This window comes from Pseudorca crassidens, chromosome 10 (genome assembly GCF_039906515.1).
Source record: "Pseudorca crassidens isolate mPseCra1 chromosome 10, mPseCra1.hap1, whole genome shotgun sequence".
NCBI classification, from domain to species: Eukaryota; Metazoa; Chordata; class Mammalia; order Artiodactyla; family Delphinidae; genus Pseudorca; species Pseudorca crassidens.
In genome coordinates this window covers 68,906,403-68,926,792 of record NC_090305.1, presented here as the reverse complement: position 1 = coordinate 68,926,792, position 20,390 = coordinate 68,906,403, and the positions used below count along the sequence as shown (strand labels likewise).

General features: G+C 57.7%; 2 protein-coding genes across 4 annotated transcripts in view; both read right to left on the bottom strand.

Moving 5' to 3' along the window:
* Window positions 1-402: 402 nt before the first annotated feature.
* APEH (acylaminoacyl-peptide hydrolase) lies at window positions 403-9,405 on the bottom strand. Of its 3 annotated transcripts, XM_067754442.1 has the most exons (22): window positions 9,257-9,405; window positions 9,049-9,181; window positions 8,459-8,585; window positions 7,989-8,082; window positions 7,814-7,889; window positions 7,561-7,724; window positions 7,257-7,394; window positions 7,069-7,160; window positions 6,946-6,986; window positions 6,740-6,861; window positions 6,221-6,281; window positions 4,818-4,915; window positions 4,123-4,174; window positions 3,196-3,284; window positions 2,622-2,760; window positions 2,046-2,129; window positions 1,881-1,961; window positions 1,451-1,539; window positions 1,167-1,357; window positions 956-1,058; window positions 765-871; window positions 403-674 (listed from the first exon to the last, which is right to left on the bottom strand). In XM_067754442.1, exons 1-22 carry the CDS (start codon window positions 9,266-9,268, stop codon window positions 569-571), a joined length of 2,199 nt encoding a protein of 732 aa, XP_067610543.1. In that variant the 5' UTR covers window positions 9,269-9,405; the 3' UTR covers window positions 403-568. The 3 variants fall into 3 exon arrangements, with proteins under 3 accessions (XP_067610543.1, XP_067610545.1, XP_067610546.1); XM_067754444.1 differs by lacking the exons at window positions 7,561-7,724; window positions 7,814-7,889; XM_067754445.1 differs by lacking the exons at window positions 7,257-7,394; window positions 7,561-7,724; window positions 7,814-7,889.
* A 2,083-nt stretch (window positions 9,406-11,488) lies between these two features.
* BSN (bassoon presynaptic cytomatrix protein) overlaps window positions 11,489-20,390 on the bottom strand; it is a 91,366-nt gene continuing 82,464 nt past the window's right edge. The window contains exons 7-12 of the mRNA XM_067754429.1: window positions 19,350-20,146; window positions 19,123-19,222; window positions 18,438-18,569; window positions 18,126-18,180; window positions 17,669-17,761; window positions 11,489-15,465 (exon numbers count right to left, since the gene is read on the bottom strand). Coding sequence (XP_067610530.1) covers window positions 18,140-18,180; window positions 18,438-18,569; window positions 19,123-19,222; window positions 19,350-20,146 — 1,070 coding nt within the window. The 3' untranslated portion in view covers window positions 11,489-15,465; window positions 17,669-17,761; window positions 18,126-18,139. The remainder of the gene's footprint in view (window positions 15,466-17,668; window positions 17,762-18,125; window positions 18,181-18,437; window positions 18,570-19,122; window positions 19,223-19,349; window positions 20,147-20,390) is intronic.

The window sequence follows — 20,390 nt, the reverse complement described above, 5'->3', positions numbered from 1 at the left end:
TGCTTCTTAGCCTTTACTTCTAGGGAATGAATTGGCAACTCCTCATTAGGGCCTGAGTGGCAGAGTCCAACACAACTTGGGCTGGGCGATCTGACCCTAGCCCTACCTTAGCCTGTGGGTGCTGTGAAGGGCAGGGCCTCACTAGTCCCCTAAATAAACTGTTGGGAGGAGAAGGGTGGTGTAGGGCAGTTTCTAACAGAAGGGGCTGCAGTAGAGGGAGCTAGCCTGGTGGAGTCCTACTTGGCCAGGACAGGCAGCAGCTGAGCCTCTCGCTGTCCCCTCCCCTCTCACGCTGCAAGTAGTTGCCGTCCTTATGGCTACCATACCCAGGGCCTATGGTCTCTGAACCCCAAGGGTGGGGCTGGGGTTACGGGTGGCTTGGTACAAAGTACCAGCAGGAACTAGACTCTGTGTCCTCATTTATTATGAGTATATAGCCCACATTCCTCGGCTCACCCATCCATGAAGTCCAGAGCCCAGGAAGCCTCTTGCCGCTCTGCCAGACCCTGGGGCTCTCCAAGAGCCAAGTGTGGCATATGTCACCCAGCTCATACAGAGTGGTAGGGCTTCAGTTGCCCAAGTGCGTGCACAGCCAGAGCGCAGCATTCATGAAGCTGTCTGATTCCACCTCCACCTCTGATAGTGCATGGGTGCTTTTGGGATAGAGCAGGAGCCTGTAAGGGTTGGGCAGCAATGTTTGAGGATTGAGGATCCTTCCCTGCTCACCTGCCCACCAGCTGCCAGGGCTGTCTTGCTGTACTCACCGAACGGGCACGTTTCGGGCCTTGAGGGCACGGTAATACTCCATGCCCTGCTTGAAGGGCACACGCCGGTCCTCCTGGCCCAGCATCAGTAACACTGGTGTCTTCACCTAGGTATGTGGGGAGTGGAGGTGAGCAGGGCCCGGGGCCCTGGACAGATTGGTGGTGCACTGGGCAGGGGGAGGGCTGCGTACCTGAGGGGTGTACTTGATGGGCGACTTGTGCAGCATCTCACCCCACATGTTGAGGTCTGGCAGGCAGTTGCTGCTGTAGGGGAAGCCAGCCTCCACCACGCACCTACAAGACACTGAGATGATGCAGGCCCAGGAGCTCTGGGGCCTGCCGGAGCTCCATGAGGGTACGTAGTGAGGGGGGAGAAGGGCGGGGACCTCTGGGCACACCCACCAGTCAGGGATGTCAGTGGAGCCCATCATGGAGGCAATGTTGATCACAGGGTTCCGCACCACGCAGGCACCGTAGGTCTCCGGGTACTGACCAATCAGGTGGCAGGACAGGAAGCCACCATGGGAACCACCCATAAGGGCCACACGGCCTGCATCAAAGTGTTCCTCCTGGAGCACCTGCTCTACTGCAAACTACAGGGTGGGCAGATCATGCTGCAGCCAGCTGCCTGCCCAGCTGAATGGAGCCACACCCCCAGCCCGTCCAGAAGCCCCAGCCCCTGCTACCTGGACGTCCTTCACATCCTGGTGGCCCACATTGCCGGGGAGGGAGAGGATGCTGTCCTGGCCAAAGCCCGTGGAGCCACGATAATTCACTGGAGGCCAGGGAGGGACCAGACAGGGTGGTCAAGTGACCTTCCCAGCGCCCTTTCACCTATATGTGAAGTAGGCCTTGAGGCTAGCTGCACCAGACTCAAGGGGAAGGGGCCAAGAGATTTGAGACTGCCCAGTGACCACACACCCTTTCCGTGGCAGTTGCAAGTTACTTCATGTTATCACCATGCCATGGAGCCAGAGACTGGCCAGGGCAGTTTCTGATAGTGATTACCAGAGGCCTGGAGACTAGGGTGGTACCCGCAGTGCTTGTACAGACCAGGCCCACACCATCACCACCACCCCACAGCTCTACCAGAGCTGCAGCACCCTGCTCCCTCACCTAGTAGTACTGCAAAGCCCATCTTGCAAAGCATGGCTGGGAGCAGCATCCAGGCAGTGACAAAGGATGAATGGGGTCCCCCTGCAGATAGGGAACAGAGAGAAGGTGAAAGAGCTAGCTAGGAGGGATTGTGGAAGGGCAGGGACCCTTAGGCCAGTTGCCTACCGTGGGGCATGACCACCATGGGCACCTGGGTCTTATCTGGAGGGTCGCTGGGCTGCAGAAGGATTGCTTCAAAGTCAAGGCCAGCTGCAGGGGAAAAGCAGCAATCAGCAGAGCCAGGTCTACTGCCGAGGGGCTTCCCCAGCCAAGGCCTCAGCTGTAGCTGCAGGTCTGCAGCTGACCTCTGAAACAAGAGACCTGGCCAAGGTAGCCCACACTGTGACACATGGACCCCAGGACGCTCATGCTCCTTCTGCCCTAGTCAGGGAGTCCCAGTCTCTGCAAGGACAACATTCTGGAGGAGGTGTGGTCACAGAGGCCTCACACAGGCCTGTCTTCTTTGGGCTCCGTTATCCCACTGCAGACGATCTGGCCTGGTGATGCCCAGCTCTGATACCCAGAGTAGGTGCTCAGATGCCTGGACACTACTCCCCATGACCGTCCACAAGAGGAAAAAAAATACCTCTTAGAGGTAATCTCAAAAAATCCCAAAATGTGAGACAGGAGACGGGAAAGGTGACCACAGACACTGTGCTGGGGAACTTGGAGAAGGTGCCCCTCTGCCCCTGCCCAGCTCACCATACTGCACATGCTCTTGCTCTGGGGGCGGCTGTAGTACCCGGATGCTCCAGGAGATTTCAGGAATGGGCTCGGCCTCCTCCAGGGACACCCATGATACCGCCTGCTCCTTCCCCTCAGGAGGCAGGAACCCAACTTTCTGCCAAAGGGAAAGAGTGTGTCACAGGTGGCCTGGCTGCCTCCCTGCCTTTCCACCAGTGTGCGAGTGGGCAGCTCTCATTATACTGGGCCATCTGCCCACCTCCAGAGGGCCCAGCATGGACTCCTGTCATGAGCTGGTATATACACAGGTACTCACACAACCACACATATGTACCCCTCCCTCCTCAGCTTCTAGGCTGTTATGCTAGAGGACTGAGCACTTTCCCAGGCACCCTGTTCTGAACAGAGCAAACCTTAACCCAGTAGTTTCTCCCCATAGTGCCAGACCCTCGTGGACTATACTGGGCTGGGTCCACACCTTGGCCTCTCACATGCTGACCAGCCACAGTCAGACTCGGGCCAGTTCCCTGACCTGGGGAACTCTGCCTGCACCGAATCCCTGCCTCCTGGCCTGGGGCCCACCAACACTCACCAGGCATGGGGGTCGGCTGGGCGTGGAGAACTGTGCCACCATGAGGTCCCGGTCAATTGTGAGCAGCTTCCAGCTTCCACCTGACCCCCCTGGACAAGGCAGATGCCACCACTATTCCCACCCAGTCCCTGCAGAGCCAGAGTCCCAGGCTGGAGGCTTTATAGTGAGGTGCCCCTTATTCCCTGGGAAGCAAAGGGATGCCCACAGAGGGACTGTCACAGACAACCGCACACAGCTCTGGGTGAGCCGCCTTCTCAGTCCATTCATCCAGCAGGCGCTGGTTGTCCCCTGGGACTGCCAGATCTGGGGACACACCAGACCACATGGCACAACCACCCACCACCTGATGACTGCCGTCTGCAGGGGTGGCAGCTAGGCCCAGAAGGCTGGGGGGGAGGTGCTAATTCTAGGCAGTGGGGTCCAAGGAGATTCAGATTCTTAAGCAGATACTATACAATGAGATGCAGTTTGGGAACAATCCTTTGGTAGCTTTGTGGAGGAGTGAGTACAGCCAGGGCAGGTGGAGGACTCAAAAACACTTTAGGTGCAGAATCATCAGGCCTGGGTAAGAGGAAGATCAGGGAGCCAACCCAGGGCTTCTGCGCCCTGGGTTGGCAGAGGTGCCTCTGCCTGAGGTTTGGGGAGAGGGAAGGATGACTCTGGCAGATCTTGGCAAGAGAGAATTTTGTGGGTTTGAGAAGTAGGGTGGGGGCCGTGCTGAGGCAATGCCAGGACACAGGGAGCAGAGCAGAGCCAGGAGGCAGTCTGCTGGCTGGGTAAGGGTCCTGCATAGGCAGGGTCCTCGCAAGACTGTCAGTAAAGGCTGTGGGACAGTCAGTGGTGCAGAGTGGCCGAGAGTGCTGCCCCACATGCTTGAGCTCCAGTCCCTCCCCTGGCCTGGCTGGCCCACTCGCCAGCCCTGCTCACCAGCCGTCAGAGAGGTCACACTGCCCATCTGGGTGTCCACAGCAAACAGGTCCTGAAGCAGAGAGGAGGCCATGTGTGGTACCACATCCAACAGCCCTATGGGTCCTGCCCCCACCTCCTCTCTACCCTCTTGGGGACCCTTGGGCCAAGGCCAGAGCTGTGAGTATGGTGATAGCTACTCAGTGCAGTAGGGAGTGGCCTGAGGGCCTGGGTTCAAATCCCAGTTCCATCACAACTTGCTAAGTGACCCTGGGCAAGATAAGGAATGCCTTTGAGCCCCTTAGAGCTACCCTGAGGACCAAACGATATCTAACCCCAAAGGAGTCTGGCACACTGTGGTGTCCCCACACAGTCCCTGGGAGAAAGCTGCTGTCCCATCTCCATCAGCTCCCCGTATGGTGTTCAGGGGCCCGCCCCAGTGGCAGCCCCCTTGCCCACCACATGGAAATGCTGAGGGTGGGGGCTTTGCATCTCTGCCTCAGGAGAAAGGGCCAAGGGCTCTGTTGTGGGGTACCAGGGCAGCCAGCCCCCTCAAGGAAAAATGAGTCCAGGACAGGGGCAGGCAGGGCCTTAAGGGGCCAGGGAGACCTGTGAGCTGGGCGGTCCACCTGGCAGTGTGTGTGTGCTATGTCCCAGGCCCACAGCTCCTGGGGGTTGGTTGAGGGCTGCCTCTCAACACAGTCAGGGCTCCTCACCTGCCGGCTGCGCTGAGCTGAGTCAAAAACCACTCTCTGGCTGTCAGCTGACCAGCATCCCGGAGGCAGAAGGCTGCAGTAGATCCCAGAGAAGTTCTCTGCAAAGGCAGAGAGCTGGGGGCCACGTCCAAGAGTGGAGGGGGTGTGTGTGTGTGTGTGTGTGTGTGTGTGTGTGTGTGTGTCTGTGTGTGTGTGTGTGTGTCTGTGTGTGTGTGTGTGTGTGTGTGTCCAGACTATGAGTGTGTGTGTATGTGGGTGCGTGCGTGCGTGTGTGCGTGCGTGTGTGTGTGTGTGTCCAGACTATGAGACAGACCGGGTCGCTGGGGAATTCACCTGGGGCCCCAGAACTGTGACAGAACAACAGCCACATACACGGGGGTACCCTAGGCAATGAGGAACTGCTTGAAGAGGGGGCTGAGGGGCAGAGGCCTCTGAGGGCCCAAGAGAGGCGGAGCTGAAGAGCTTCTGATAGAAACTGAATGCACTGGCATTCCTCTGAGCTGCTCTTAAGGGCCGCTAGGAGGCAGCGGATGCTGTAACCAAGACACCTGTCTGTCTCTAACCGTACTTAGCAGAGTACCTGGCACTCGGGCCTGAATAAATCCTACCCTCTAACATCATCACTCATTTACCGCTCACTACAATCCTACAAAGAAGGCAGGAACAACCACCCTCTCCTCACATAAATAAATGGAAGATCAGGGGGTCAGGATACTGTCCAAGAACACACAGCTAATAAGGGGCAGAGTTCGGATTCAGACCAGGTCCCCACTGCTGCATCCCTGTAACCCAAAGATAGGAAAAGGAGGCCATCCCTTGTCCTTGACTCCTGGAACTGACCAGGCGGCCTAAGAAAACAAGAGACTCACCCCTCACGTCCTTGGGATAGTCTGGGATCCCAAGCAGAGTTGTGAGCACCCAAGACTGTGACTGGAGCTTGTCAGCCAAGAGCCACCCTCCCAGAGACCCTGCTGCCTCAAGGGCTTGGACTAGACAAACGCTGGGGTGGGGGCTGGGAGTGGGAGAATGAGCACCCTTGGGGCAGGACCTGCCAATCTAGTGTACTTTCCGAGACCCCTTGAAGGAGCAGTGGCTTTAAGCAGCCACTGGAAAAACAAGATAAATCTATGGGCTGCAGCACAAGTGAAATAATCTCAAGCCTCAGCCAGCTTGGGCCACTCGGATCTCAGCTTTGGTCCAGCTGACCTTCTATGAGAACCATTCCCTATAGTAATGGCCCCACCCCCTGCAGAGGCTGAACCTGGGGCTGGCCCAGCAGCGGGGAGACTTCAGAAGGAACCCAGGCAGGAAGAGCTGAGGAGGCTGGCCCTGAGCAGGGATAACAGATGGCAGGAAAACAGAACTGCATGTTCCTTGGCACCCACCCAGCCGACACCCCTTACCTCCCAGCTGCCGAGGCACAACGTCCACCACCACGGAGGTGACCCTGGTATACCAGTCATACTGCAACAGAACACAATGGTCAGGCTCACCAGGGGACTGGCAGTGCCCTCAGGGCAGGGAGGGGAGGACCTGAGAGAGGCCTGATGTATTTCCTTTCTGGTGACCTGGAGCAGATGTCTGGAGGGGCCCTTTTACAAGGACTGAGACTCTGTAACTGCCCATTATATCCCAGCCCCTTGCAGAGCCTGGCCACGTGCAGATGAGAAGCAAAGGGAGGAGCATTCTCGTAGACAGAGGATGCTCTCAAGGTGGTGAGTTTTGATTGTGCAGAGCCCCCATGACAGCACTCTCAGCCTCCAGCCCTTGCCTGGAGAGAAGGAAAGGCAGAACTCACACCATCACTGTACCCAGGACAGGAGGTCCACTGAGGAGGCCATGGGGAGATGAAGCTGACCCTTCAGCTCTCATCTGCCATCCCCTCCTCTTGCTGACCTCCCCCCACCCCCACCCCAGCTCACCAGGCACAACTGCCCACACTGCTGATGCGGGACCAGAGATGGGAACCTCAGGTAGACGATGCGACATTGGTCTGGGCTCAGCCGGGGAGAAGAGACAGCCAGAGAGTCATCCGAGAGGAGCTCTGGAACAGACAGAAATGCAAGCATCATGCAGGCTGCCAGGGCCAGTGTGTGTCAGTGAAGCACAGGTAGGTGCCAGCACTTACCACACTTCCCCCCGATGAGGTCTACATAGTACAGGGCTGACCTGGAACCACCAGAGAGACACTCAGCTTCAAGGCCAGTCTGAGCTGCAAGGCCCCCTGCCCTGCCCCTTCGACTGTCCCCACCTTCGATTGGTGCAGAAGCGGATGCCCAGCCGGAAGGGCTCATGCCACCAGCCCACAAACACAACACCTGTGTCTCCAGGGGCCCAGAATGCCTGTAAACAAGACCACAGGGCAGGTGTGAACAAGGGACAGTAGCTCAGGCAGGGGCCCCAGACTTTCGGAGTCATGTAGGCCAAGTCAGCACTAACCTGTCCAGGGGACACACTCTCAGGGACTCCCTCAAGCACAGAGATGTTGCCACTCTCGACATCCAGCACACAGAGTACAGGAGTGCTTTTGGAAACCAAGTTTTCTCCCCAATCTTCGTAAAATAAAAATTGATCCCCCTGAGAACACAAGACACTCATTGCCCAGGCTGTCCTGCAGGAGATGGCCCTGCCCCCTAGAAGCCAGTACCTCCCTGGTTCTGATAGGCACAGTGTGGGCAGAGAGCATAGTGGACCCCAGCACTGCCCTGAGGGGCCTTCATGGACTGGCCATGGCCATAAGCACCTTAATGGCCTGGTCTGGTTTCTTCAGCCTGGCCACCTCGTCATCGCTGCCACTGACGTCCAAGGCTTTGGTCTGAAAGAAGGACTCAGCCTTGGGGCGCTTCTTCTCTGCCACGTATAATAAGTGTGTCTCCGAGTGCGACCAGGACAGGCAGCCAAAGCAGTCTGGGTGCAAGGAAGGCCGATCAGGGGGAGCCCTGGGCTATGGCTGCCCCTCCTGTCCGCCCTGCCTGCTCACCAGCCAGATGCCTCACCATCCTCATAAACCAGCCCATGTTTCTCCAGCGCTGACAGGTTGAAGCTCTTGAGCTTCCGGTTCTTCTCCCAAACCTAAGGACATCTGGGAGTCAGGTTGCCTATCCTCCAACAGAGCCTTATCCGTGGGACTGAGCCCCCAGTTACCCACCACGTGGTCCTATGCAGACTTACCTCCAAAAACTGCTTCTCCTCCCCAGCGCCCGGCCCTCCAGCCTTGCGCAGCACAGCTTTCATGGTGCCTGAAGGAGATTCTCTGCTCAGCAGCCTGAGGAGGATGTAGGGGAGCAGGTCAGTATTACCTCCCACCCAGTGATAACCCATCCTGTCCCCTTATTGGCCACAACCTCTTAGACAAGATTCTTGAGGCTCTGGCCCACAACCGCCCCTGCAGCCCTTCTAGCCCTACCACGGCAGCTGCCTTGCCTCCCTTCCCTGGGGCAGGGACTCTAGTCCCAGCCCAAGTTTGGAGCAAGCCTCCAATGCTTGTGACCATGTCACTACTACCTGAACTCCCAAGGGTCAGGGATCTGGCTCCTGGCTTCCCTTCTGGGCCCTACCCACACCAAGGCACAGGGTGGGCATTCATAAAAGGCTTGCAGATGGCCATGGCCTTGCCTACAAGCTTCCTCCTTCAAACTTACTCGCCCCGGGTCTCCACACTGTTGCCCGCAGGCCCTGCAAACACCACTGAGTCCGCATCATGGAACACCAGGTACTGGCGGCAGAATCGGATGTTCTCCATGCGTTCCAGGTCCCTCTGGGTCCACTCTGCGAGAAGAGGCATGAGGCTGCTCAACTTGACCAGTCCCAGCACAGGCTACCCCCTCCCCTACCCCACCTCTCTCAGTCTATCTCCAGATATTCTGGGGGGCAGGATGGGCAACACTTGGCCACAACTCTCAAGTCTAGGCCTCCAGAGCCTAGGCTGACAACGTCTTGGAGAGAAACGATTACTGCTCCTAGCATCCACCCTAGAATCTTGAGAGCAGGTGTGGGATACGATGACGGGGGTGACCCTTACAAGGCCCACACTCTGCACTCATGGGCACCATCCCATAATACCCCAAATAGGCCGCCCCCCCATACACCTGTGTGCACAGACCTCTTACGGATGCACTGTTCCACACCCACACTCTCCAAGCCCGGCCTTCTCCACACACCCGTGTGCACTGTCAGGCAGCTAGCCCTCCACGCCCCCCTCCTCTCCACCGACTCCCCTCCATACACACACCAGTGTGCACCGTCCGGTAACAACCCCCGTACTGCGTGGTGACCTCCGGGCCCAGGCAGGCGGCGCTCAGCGCGGGCTGGCGGCTAAGGTCCCGGTACAGCGCCGCCGCCTCTTCGGGCTCGTTCAGCAGCACCTGCGCAGGGGACACAGCAGGGTCAGGCCCGGCCCGGGCTGCAAAGACCACGGGAACCGCGGGCCGCTCCCTCACCTGCCGCTCCATGGTGGCTCTGGGCCGCCGGGGTGAGGCGGGGCGTTCAGGCGCCCGGAAATGAGAGGCCCGGCCAGTCTCCGCCGCGGCCTTGCCGCACAGTGAGAGGGGCGGGACTTTCGACGAATGAGCGAGGACGATTAGACGAGGGGCAGGGCCTCGATGGTAAGGAGGTGTGGCCTGCGAGGAACAAGTTGGAGCTGCGGCCCCAGGAGTCCTGGAGGGGAAGAGCAGGGACCTCGGGGAAAGGAGCAGGCCTTTCGGGGTGGGCTAGGCTGGAGAGAGGCTAGCTCTGTGGGCCAAGGCCCGGCCTATTACTGGGAGGGGAGGGAATGGGGTTTCCGAGGAGAAGGGGTGGCGCTGTCGAAACGGAATAAAGGAGCGGGTCTGTAGGGAGGGGCGAGGTGTGTGAAGAACGACAGGGCCCACGGGAGGAGGGCAGATGAGGCCGGACGGGGGTGGGCCCTAAGCATCCGGGGGCAGGTCCTGAGAGGCTGCGGACCGAGGACTCCGAAGACACGGGGGTGGGGTGGGAGGGCGGGGCTGAGCCCTGCGAGGGTAAAGTCGAGGAAAAGAGAGATGAGGGGCGGGGGCGTGAGAGGCAGGGTGCAAGCCGAAGTCAGCCCCAGCTGGGGTCTTCCGCAGCCCGGAGGCTAACTGTCGGGTCCTTCTGGTCCATTACGGGGCAAGCATTCACCAGACGGTGCCAGGCCCTGCTCTGGAGGGGCCCTCAGGCCGACGAGAAAAGAAGGGCAGAGGTGCGCTCCTGGCAGGGGGCACAGAGCTCGAGCCCTGGAGCTCCGGGGCGTGGGGCAAAGAAGGGCGGGTGCAAAGGTAGCAGGGTGTCGCCTGGTCTTATCGGCCACCAGGCCTACCCCAGAAGCTATCTGCCCCTGCAGCCCTCACCCGCCCCGCTCAGTGGCACCTTGCTGGGGATCATGAGCGTGTGGGCCTCTGTCTGCCTTCCCAGGCCTCAGCCCAAGTTCTTGGGTGTAGAGGGCCTGGGGGGTCAGGCTCCACCCAGAACCAGAGAGCTTCCTGTGGAAAGAAAAACCTGGGCAGGCAGGCTCCCTCAGGACAGTGGCACTGGACTGGGCAGGTTACAATGGCAGAAGAAGGCAGGAGAGGCTGGGCAGCGGTCAGGCCAGCAGCAACGGATGTCCCCTCCTCCATATACCCTGAGCCTGGCTGGTCTTCCACACCTCAGGGCCCTGGCTCCCTGCACCCTGCCTTGCCTTTGACTGAGATCCCACTTGACTGGCCTGCAGCTTCTCCTTCCATTGGATTAGTTAACTAAAAACAGTTTCCACTTTCTGAGGCCACTTAACTTGTGAGCATCCAGTGTGTGCAGGACTGTTAAGGCCAGAACTGGGAGCAGAAAGAGTGGCCCCAGCCACCAATCTGGGTGGAAAGTTGGAAACTAGGATGTTCATTACAGCATTGTTTATAACAGGAAAACTGGGAACATGGTGCCTGTCCTTGAGGGCATGTGCAGTAGACTGGCTGTAAACTCATGGTGCAGCTCTCTGGAGGCCGGGCACTGGAGGATGAACATCTAAATACTTGGAATGAATGTGTAGAAGTAAGCAGGAGGCTAGAAAACAGTAAGTACTGTGCCTTCTGGCTTCTGTTTAAAATGAAAAAGAAAAACACAAACAGGAAGGAAAGACATGCATCAAGATACTAACTTTAGGGAAGGCCAGAGGTGAGGCTGATACTCGTTTCATTTATCTGTGTTTTAAAAAATTTCTAGCAACTCTGGGTTACTTTGATAAGGAGGCTCTCCCATCCTGGGGAAGGACTAAGATCTAGCAGCCCCCAAGAGTTTGGGGGTTGGAGTGGACACAGCAAGGCAGACAGGTGTAGGGCTTGTTGGCAACACCAGGGGGCAGCACCTGCTCACCTGCTTCCCCAGGGAACCAGGCCCTAGAAAGCTGTTTGTGCAGCCCCGACACTCAAAGGCTGTGGAGGCACAGTCCCTCAGCAGTCTGCCCAGTGAGCTAACCGCTCCCTCCAGGTCCAAGCATTAAACCTGCCTTGGGGCGCCTTTGTGGAGAGGCCCACTGTCTTTGGACAGATTGGTATGAACTCAGCCCTGGCCTTGCCAGTACTTCTGCAACTTTGCCTTTTCACTCTTTTCCCTTTAACTGTGAAAAGATAGGACTGTCACAGTTTGGGGATTTGTTCCTCTGCCTACGCCTTCCCGTTTCAGAAACCATCCCAGAGACAGTCTGTAGGTTGTTTATATCAAGTCCTTTTATTCTGATACCACAGAATTACCTTGTTACAATACAGGGGGAGGGACACTGAAGTACCACGAGTTCTCACAGAGCACAGGAGGACGGCACACGATTCACAAGGTCATGTGGAGGACTCGGGTCATTCATTGCACTTACAACTGTAAACTTGTTTGTTTGACTTTGTACAGCACTCTTCCCCCCTCAAATAAAGAAGGAGAGAAGGAAAGAAAGGGAGAGAGGAAAGAAGGGAGGCAGGGAAGGAGTGAGGGGGAAGCAAAAACAAGACATGGAAGCTAGCAGAGGAAAGGCATTGGGCGGCCACCACTCTCCAGGGCATTGCACTTAGAGAGAAGGAGCTGATTTGATCCCAGAGGCCAAATGAGGCAGACACACACACACATACACACTCACACACTTGTTCACATGCACACACACACAATATCTCATGACTTCCATGGCTCTCCAGTGCCACCCCAGTGCACATGGCAGCAGGGCTGCTGGTACCCAGGGAGACAGAAGTGATATCTCTGAGGAGTTTCAGTTGGTCAGGCCTGTCCCTCTGACCCTGTCGGAGTCCACAATGACAAGTATTTACAGAATGGGGGGAGGGGGCACGAGGGCAAGGGAGGGGCCAACAGGCCAGGACCTTGTTGTCATGGTAAAGAATCTGCCTGGAAAACTCCCCACAGGCTCCAGAAGACAGGCCATGGTTGCTGCCACTGCTGCCCAGTCATCATGGGCCCTGAGACCACCCTCTCTTCCCAAGGACTAAGTGGATGGTGGGGAAGCGGGGTGTCACTGTGAATGCATTAGGCCCTGAAGTAGACAGAGGCGGCAGTGCCCTTGTTCATGACACTGGGTCGGGAGAGGGTGTAGAGAAGGCCTGGATTGCATCCCAGAGAACCCCTTGCCCATGTGGAAATGTGCTTGGTGCTCCCCACTGCCCAAGGCATCGAATGCTGGTCCCTCAGCCTCTGGCCCCCAGAGCCACAGCTGTATCCACACAAGGGCCAGGACACCTGTGGCCCAGAGGCCTGCTCCAGCCACCTTCACAAGGGGTGATAGGCACAGATGTGTCCTGTGGATACACTGGGGGTTAGGGAGTGGCAGATGTCAGAAATTTCAAACTCAGAAAGCTTGGCCAGAAAGGAGATTTGCTGAAGCGTCAACATTGGAGAGCGTGAAACTAGCTTTGATGGAGGCTGACCTGCTGTCATCTCCCTGCCTGTTCCCTGCTCCTGGTCCCATCCCTTGGCCTTTTATCGGGAGGATCGCTGCATTAGTCCCTCATGTATCCAGCCACTAGGCACATCCCCACAAAGACCTGGCCCTGGGTGGTCAGAGGTGCCAGATGGTGGCCTCCTTCAGCCCTTGCACAGATGGCCTCATACAGCCCAGGCCTGAGCTCTGGGATGAGGCAGGTGTCCCGTTGGATGGGTGAAGCCCAAATCCAGAAGGGCAGGGTCTTAGGCCCAACACAAGGGTTGACAGCCTCCTATCTCATCCACAGCTGCCAGAGGTGGGCCAGGATCCCTCTCTGAAGGGGTTTGTAGACCTTATGGGAAAGAATGAGAAATGTGGACCCCTGAGAAATGCATGGTGCAAACCAGAGCACTCTGGAGGAAGGCCAGGCCTGGAGGGGTCGGGCAGCTACCACCTGCCACACTCTTGGCTCAGTCTTAGAGAAGCTGATGAGCAGTGGGATACTTAGGCTTCAGAGATAGGGGCTGGCAGGGAGTTTAGGTCCTGGAGACAGATGCAGAGAGTGTCACAACAGAACCTTCTGTAAGTTTTGTTATTGAGAAGCTTCCCAAGAAACTCAGCTTGAAGCCACTGTCTATGTGAATATGCACTCTGATCAAAGATGACACTGTCAGCTGTCCTCACCACAAATGCCAAAACTCCAGCTCTTCCTGAGCATTCTCTGGCCCCCTGGCCAGATCTCCTGGCTCACAGACCTTTGAGCCTCCCAGCCACAAAGGAGAAGTGCAGTCAGGAGCTGGGCCCTACCCTTGGCCTCTGTCCCTCTGGCTACAGACGCAGCCCAGCTCTGCTCTTCAGCAGTGCCCTGCTGGGAAGGGGCGACCAGATGTCTCTGGCTCAGGGCTGGGATAAGTGGGGGAGTGACTTACAGATGGAAATCCTACAGCAAACCTTCCGAATGTTCACACGCACACATCCTGTGCGGGCTCCCACCACATGTCTCCTCAGAGACATCTTGGTCAGAGAAACCTGCAGAGGGTGTGGGGCCTTGTACTGCCGGGCCCACAGCCTGGCATGCTCAGGCAGCAATTCCGGCGGGTCCTCACTAGCTCGTGCAGAAGTTAGCTAGAAGCACTCCTGAAGGAGAGGTTCTGAGACAAAAAGAACTCCAAGCAAGAGGGTCGAGCATTGAAAATGGATGAAATCGTGCAAAGAAGCTGCGAGCTGTGCATGCTCCACTGCGGGACAGGCGGTGACTCGCCTGGCAGCAGCGAGTCCTGCCACAGGTCGAACATGCCACAGACTGAGAATTTCACACACACAGTGGGAGCAGGGGAGGGGGAAGGGAGCGAGGGGTTTGATATGAGCATATCTATCCAGTTTCTCAATTGCAGGTTTGCAATTAACTCCTTATACATAACACAGAATTTAATAAATATTAACAGTTGTCTTTGAGGGTTTATATTTCATTGCATAGAACGTTAGAGATGAGACTTGTGGCTGTGCCCAAGGTGAAGGGAGGCCCCTAAGGGAAGGGCCTCAGGGAGGAACACTGCCCAGTCCACCAGGTGGATGGACGGTGCCACACTCCCCAGCACAGGGCCCTGGGCCCTTCCCTTGGCTGGCAGAAGCCCTGGCCCCTCTGCTCTGAGCATGTTCACTGGTGATGGCTTAAGAAGGACTGGAGTTGCACGGTAAACAGAGGCGGGCTGAGGGGCCTCCCTAGACCCCGCCCTGGGGTTGTGCTCTTGGTGGCCTGCTGCCCACTATTGCTTCTAAGTCAATATTCTCCCCATGCTGAGCAGGGGCAGAGCAGAGAGGGAACCAAACCATCAGTCACAAGGTGGTGGTGGAGGGGAGAGGCAAGGAGGTGAGCCGAGAGAGCGAAGAGAGAAAGGGTGGGGGGAGAAATAAAAGAACAATGTTTATGAGGTATACACTTAAATCAAACTGAAATAATTAAGGCTGTTCTTGAAATCAAAAGAAATCCCCAGGTGTACGAACGAGGAGCCGGCTGGTCGAGACAATGGTGGTGCCGCTGGGATGCTCACGATGACTGGGGGTGATGGCTTTGAAGATGGTGGCGGGCGTGCTAGCACGCGGCCACCCACGGGCTGGGAGAAGCCTCAGCCAGCGCCCACGCTGCTTTTCGGTGCTATGGCCTCTTATTTCAGCGATGAGACAGTGTTAGGTCCTAATGTTTGTAAAGTTCTCCCAATCCCACGCTAGCCACATGGAAGTCTGCTCCGGTGTCACCCAGGGGGCAGGGTGAAGGGGGCAGGGCCCTGTGGCCACAGAGGGATCTGGGCCAGCTGGAATGTGAAGGAAACGGAGCCCAGGGCCCCCAGCCCTCAGTCAAAGCCCCTCTCCAAGGCTGTGGAAAAACTTCTGGCATTGTGGAGGGAGGGCAGCGTCCGTCAAAAACAGGCTGTGCGCGCCCAAACTCTGTGTATAACGCATTGGTAGCCTGGCTGGCCAGGCCGCGGAAGGCGGCTGTGGGAAGAGCAGCAAGACTGCCGCGTGACAGGGCCTGAAGAGAGGGTTCCTCCCTCCCAACGACGGCTACGCCTTGAAGGTGGTGCCCTGAGGAGAGCAGGGTCTCTGGAAAGACAATCACAGGTCCCCCTGGGCCAATGGTCCCACTTGACCAACAGATGTTTCACCCCGGCAGCTGCTGTTAGAAAACATCCCGTCCTCAACTGAGGCCCGCCTGCCACGTCCCACCTGGTGTGAGTCTTTGGGCCAAGGTTTGCCAGATTGTAGATGCTTGGAGGAGAAAAGGGGGGAGGGGGAAAGGAAACAGGAAAGACAGAAGAATTTTGTCAAGAACTGTGGACAGCTGCTTCCCGCCCGCACTCCTTCCAGCTGTCTGCCACAAGCTGACGGCCTGGCTCCTCCTCACCCACGGGATCCCACCCCACTGAGGCTGGGGGAGAGGGGTGCTTGGGCAGGTTTGAGGTCATAAAGAGAAGATCAGGAAGAAAGAATCAGGTTGGCCAGGAAGGGCCATTTCTTTAACACAAGTTGCTTTTTGTTTCTTAAGAGTGAGGGAGATGGGATTTTGTTTAAAACAACAAGCCTCTCCCAGCCCACTTCTGAAATTTCCACAGAAGACACCAGGAGATAGACACTCACAGAAGCACTGACCACTTGGCCCACTCAGCCAAATGCCAGAACTTGAGGGTGATTCTTTTAATTACAAAGTTAGTGGTCTCAGTAGCCCACGCACATCGTGTGACAGGACACAGAACAAAAGGAACGACGCAAGTGGTTCCTTTCCCTCCCTGGTAACAGTGCCCTACACCCAAGGTGGGTCCTGCCATAGACCTGGTCCATGGGCTGCCCCTCTTTCCCCTCCCTTCAGCACAACTTCTGATTTCATACCTGTTTCAGGGCAACTCAGAGGAAACATCCAGCTGGGTGGGAAAGTGTCAGGGAGCCCGCTGTCGTGGGGTGAAGGCAGGAAGAACACTGAGGTGCTGCACTGTGGCTACTCTAATTAGAATAAGTTCCGGGCTCTTTACTTTCGCCTACAAAGCCCACCCCAGCTGGCTCCTGCCCCCTCTGACGTCACCCCGACCATCTCTCCCCTCCACTGTGGATCTAGCTGTGCTGGCCTTTTGTCTGTCCCTGAGGCCTATCTGTCTCATCAGAGCCTCTGCGGGTGCTGTTCCCTCACTGGGCACATCCCACAGCAGCCTCTTCTCCTCCCTTGAGCCTTACCCATCACTGACCACTTTCTCTAGAGTGGCCCCTCCATGCCATAACCCTGCGTCCCTGGCTTCAGAACACTTATAACCTTCAGAAATTATCTTTTAATCTCATTTTTTAAAAACTTATTTATTCTCTGCCCCTCTTAACGGGCTGTCAGCTTGAGAGGGCAGGGACTTGGTCTTGTTCCCTGCTGGATCCCCAGAACTCAGAACAGGGCCCAGCACCTACCTAGGGCCTGACAAACATTTATTGAATAAATGAATAAATGGATGGGAAACTGGACCTTTCCAGTTTCCCTGCTAGTCCTCCAGAGATAGGTGGCCCTTTTGGCACTACACCTAGCTCCCTCCCACAAGCAGGCCAGGCCTGGGCAAAGGCCCTTGCTGGCCCCAGCGCTCCCTCGTGATTTGCTTGTTGAGTGCCTGGCCCTGCCAAACACACACCTGCTCACTATGAGAAGCACCCACACCTCCATACTCTTTAACAGTAGAATTCGCAAAGGCGCGGTAGGAAGAGGGTCCCAAGGCTATGGAATGGGAGGAGGTGGTCCCTGGCTGTGCGCAGAGCAGCACCAACAGCCAGCCTACCCTCCCTGCCATCCTGCATGATGTACCGCTTCCTCCTTCCCGCCCAGAGGCAAGGCCAGGTCCAGAGGAGGCTCTAGGCAGAGGCTTCAGATCCTGCTTTGGCCATTGCAGCCCAGAGAGAGCCAGGGCTCCCATCCTGAGGCCCTTCCACTCTCTCCCTGGGCTGACCTGGTCTGGAGCTGAGACTCCTGTCTGGGTGACCTCCCTTTCCACTCCATCCCTTTCCTGTCTGCCTCTCCACTCATTCTGCTTTTCCACCTTGCAGGTCTTGAACTCAGCCTGTGAAGCCAATTGTATCTTGACGTCACACCAAGGAGTGCTAAGCTCTGCAGGGTTTGAGGACTCCAGCCTCATCTGAATGTCTGGAGCAAAGGTCCCAGCACTAGGCCTCAAGGACGGGGCTTTGGAATCAGTGCCTAGTGTACAGACCCCAAGTTGTGGGGCACGGTTTGCTCTGCCGGGCCCCTTTCCCAAGGTTACTTACCTGACTCACCTCAGCCAGCTCAGTTGTCTCTGCCTCCCAGGTAGCAGCTGGGCCCATCCTAGCTGAAGGAAGCCCACCAGGTCCCTCCTGGCTCACACTTACAGGAACTGGGTCAGTCTGGTCAGCTAGGCCTTGGCCCTTCACTCCTTCCTCTGCCTCACCCAACCCTAGTCCTGATACTCACTGTTATACGCAGAGTCCAGAGCTGCGCCCAGGCCTCTGACTCCAGAGATTTTTCCACAGCAATGATATCATCTCCCTTCATTTCTTCAAGAGCCTGTGGAGCATTTACAGAGGAGGGCTGGGAGGAGCTGTATCCCAGGGGGACCCACCTACAACCTAATGTCAACTCATAGCTTTAGGAACCCTGTTGGGGGCTAAGGGGTGGTAGAAAAGGACAAAGGGATGTTGGCCTTGGCTTCCCTTTGCTGGGGACCTCTACTGTGTTGGCCACATGTTGGGACCTCTGTGCACAGGGTCCCTCTTCCTCTTCCTCCTCCCACTCTCATAGGGGAAGGACACTGCAGCTCTGGCCACATCACCCACTACTGAAGACCACATTCCTCCCAGAAGACCCCGCAGGACTTAAGAGCCCTGACTCGAGCACCAGGAGAGGGTGGGTACAGGCAGCTCATACTCACCCTGCAGGGCATGGTCACCAGAAGGAGGAGAATTTTTTGCCAAAAGCAGACACAGCTGTGACAGAAAAAGGAGAGAGGTGTCAGAAAGTCGGGCTAGGCTCCCTCCTAGTCAAGGCCGTTTGGCACAGTGAAGCCAAGCTCAGCCTAAGGGGCAGGGACTACCCAGAGAACCACTAGGCCGCAGCAGGTGGGCCCTCGGGCTGGCCTGTGCCTGGGTGACTGAGCCCGGAACCAGTCCCCAGACCCGACCTCTGCCAGAGTAGGGCCCTGGAGCAGCCGTCCACCCTGGACCTGGCTGTAGGCAGTGCGTACCTTCCGTCAGCTTGCCGGCCTGCTCTGCTGCCCCACCAGGGAGGATCTTGGAGAGCACACTCTCCCCGTCGGCACCTGGCTGGCCGGCAGGAGCCCCTGGGGTCCCTCCAGGCTTGGCTCCAGCCTTCATGCCTAGGGGTAAAGAAACCACCATCATAAGCTGTGCTTGGCCTGGCTCTTCAGCGTCTGAGTGGGAGAGCAGCTAAGAGGGAATCTGACCACGGGTACCCTGTGAGGTGGAGGGTGAGGAGGAGGATAGAGAAATAAAGAGAGGAAGGTAAGAGTGGGAAGAAAAGGGGTGGGAGGAAGCAGCAAAAAGGAGACTGAGGAAGATAAAGAGGGAGAAAGGGAGGAATAGGCAGAGGAAGATGAGAAGGCAGAGGAGAGAAGGGAAGGGGAAGGAAGGAGACAGTAGGAATCCATGGTCCTGGCCCTGTGATCACCAGCACCTTCGAGGCTCCCTGCCCAGAGCTGCCTGGGCCCTAAGGCCCCAGTGCTGGTGATCCCATTGGCTCATTCTAACCCCAGGCTCGTTTCTGCTGGGGAGGCCTGCAGTGCACTGGGCACCTTCTCAGAGAGCAGTGAAGGCATGCAGTGCAGGGGAGCTCAGGGTGCCAGTCAGCACAGGAAGAGGGCAGCCCAGGTACTCTTGGTCATAGCCAAGGGCATCCAAAGGCAGGCTCACCTGCAGGTCCAGGTCCTGGTGGTGGCTGGGCCTGAGGAAGTCTCCCCTGCTGGGGTGCTTTGGCAGTCCCTTTAGAGCCGTTCGCCTGCTCTGCCCGCGGCTGCAACACAGAACCCATAGCTGAGCTACCACGCGTCAACTCTGCCCAGCCTGGAACCAAGGGGCTGTCCAAGCTGCAGTCCCAGCATCCACCCTGGGGAGGATCCACGTACTGGAGCCTTACTTACTGGCCCTGATGGCTGCGGGCCTGTGGCTGTCGAGGGCCCTGGCTGAGGCTTCCCTGCTGGCTGGCTGGCAGCGGGGGCCGGACCCCGAGCAGCTGGCTGGCCCTGCTCCTGCAGGCGGGCCTGCGAAGGGGCCTGCTGCAGAGGCTGTAGCCCGAGACCCTGCTGCTGCTGCTGCTGCTGCTGTGTCTGCGGCTGGCGTGATGCTGTTGCTGAGGGCGTCTGCCTGGATGGAGGAGGCTGAGACTGCTGTGGACCTGGAGCTGCCTGCCGACCTTGCGGCTGCAGCTGGGGTTCTGGCTTTGGCTGCAGTGCAGCGGGCCCTGAGTGGGCCTGCCGGGAGCCCTTCTTGCTCTCAGAGGCATGATGGTACGCTGATGGAACACGGGATGGCTGTGAATATTCACCGGAGCTGGGGTACCCAGGCTGACCCTTCTTCTGCATGGTCAGGGCAGGGCTGGGCTGAGGGTGAGGCCGGGCCTCATGGCGACTCAGGTCTCGAACGTGTGGTTTGGCAGCACGCCGTCCCGGCTCCTCGCCAGTGTGGCGGCCTGAGTGCCGCCCGTGGTCACCATGGTGTCGGTGTTCCTTGGCTGAGGCATGGCGGCCTGGGCCACCCTCATCGTGTGGCCACAGGCCCTCCTCGGGGGGCTCATCGTAGTCGTGGTAGCCGTGCCTGGCAGGGCCTCGCTTCTGGGAGGAGGAGGAGACTGCGTGGCCCCCGTGGTGCCTGAACCGGTCAGAGCGGGCATCCCGGGGCTTATCAAACCAGTCTGTCTCCTCCTGGCCCAGGTGATACGCTTCAGGGACCAAAAACAGAACACCATCAACCCCCGGGCTGGCCGCAGTGGGAGGCCCAGCTGAAGCCATGCAAGGAAAACAGAGGGTGGGCGCCACAGCCACAAGCGTAATGCCAGGCCCCAGCCCCCTCCCACAACCGGGCCAGGGCGCGGGTGCAGCAGGCAGGAAGGGCAGCCTGCAGCAGGGCCCACTGGGTGAGGCGCCAGGCCAGCCCCACTGAGACATCTTAGGGCTCAGGGCCCC

Coding starts and splice junctions, on each gene's coding strand:
- APEH (XM_067754442.1), bottom strand. Junction 7,725..7,813: donor TGGGCTGGTTTATGAGGATG/GTGAGGCATCTG, acceptor CCTTGCACCCAG/ACTGCTTTGGCTGCCTGTCC. Junction 4,175..4,817: donor CAGCTCAGCGCAGCCGGCAG/GTGAGGAGCCCT, acceptor TCTCTGCTTCAG/GACCTGTTTGCTGTGGACAC.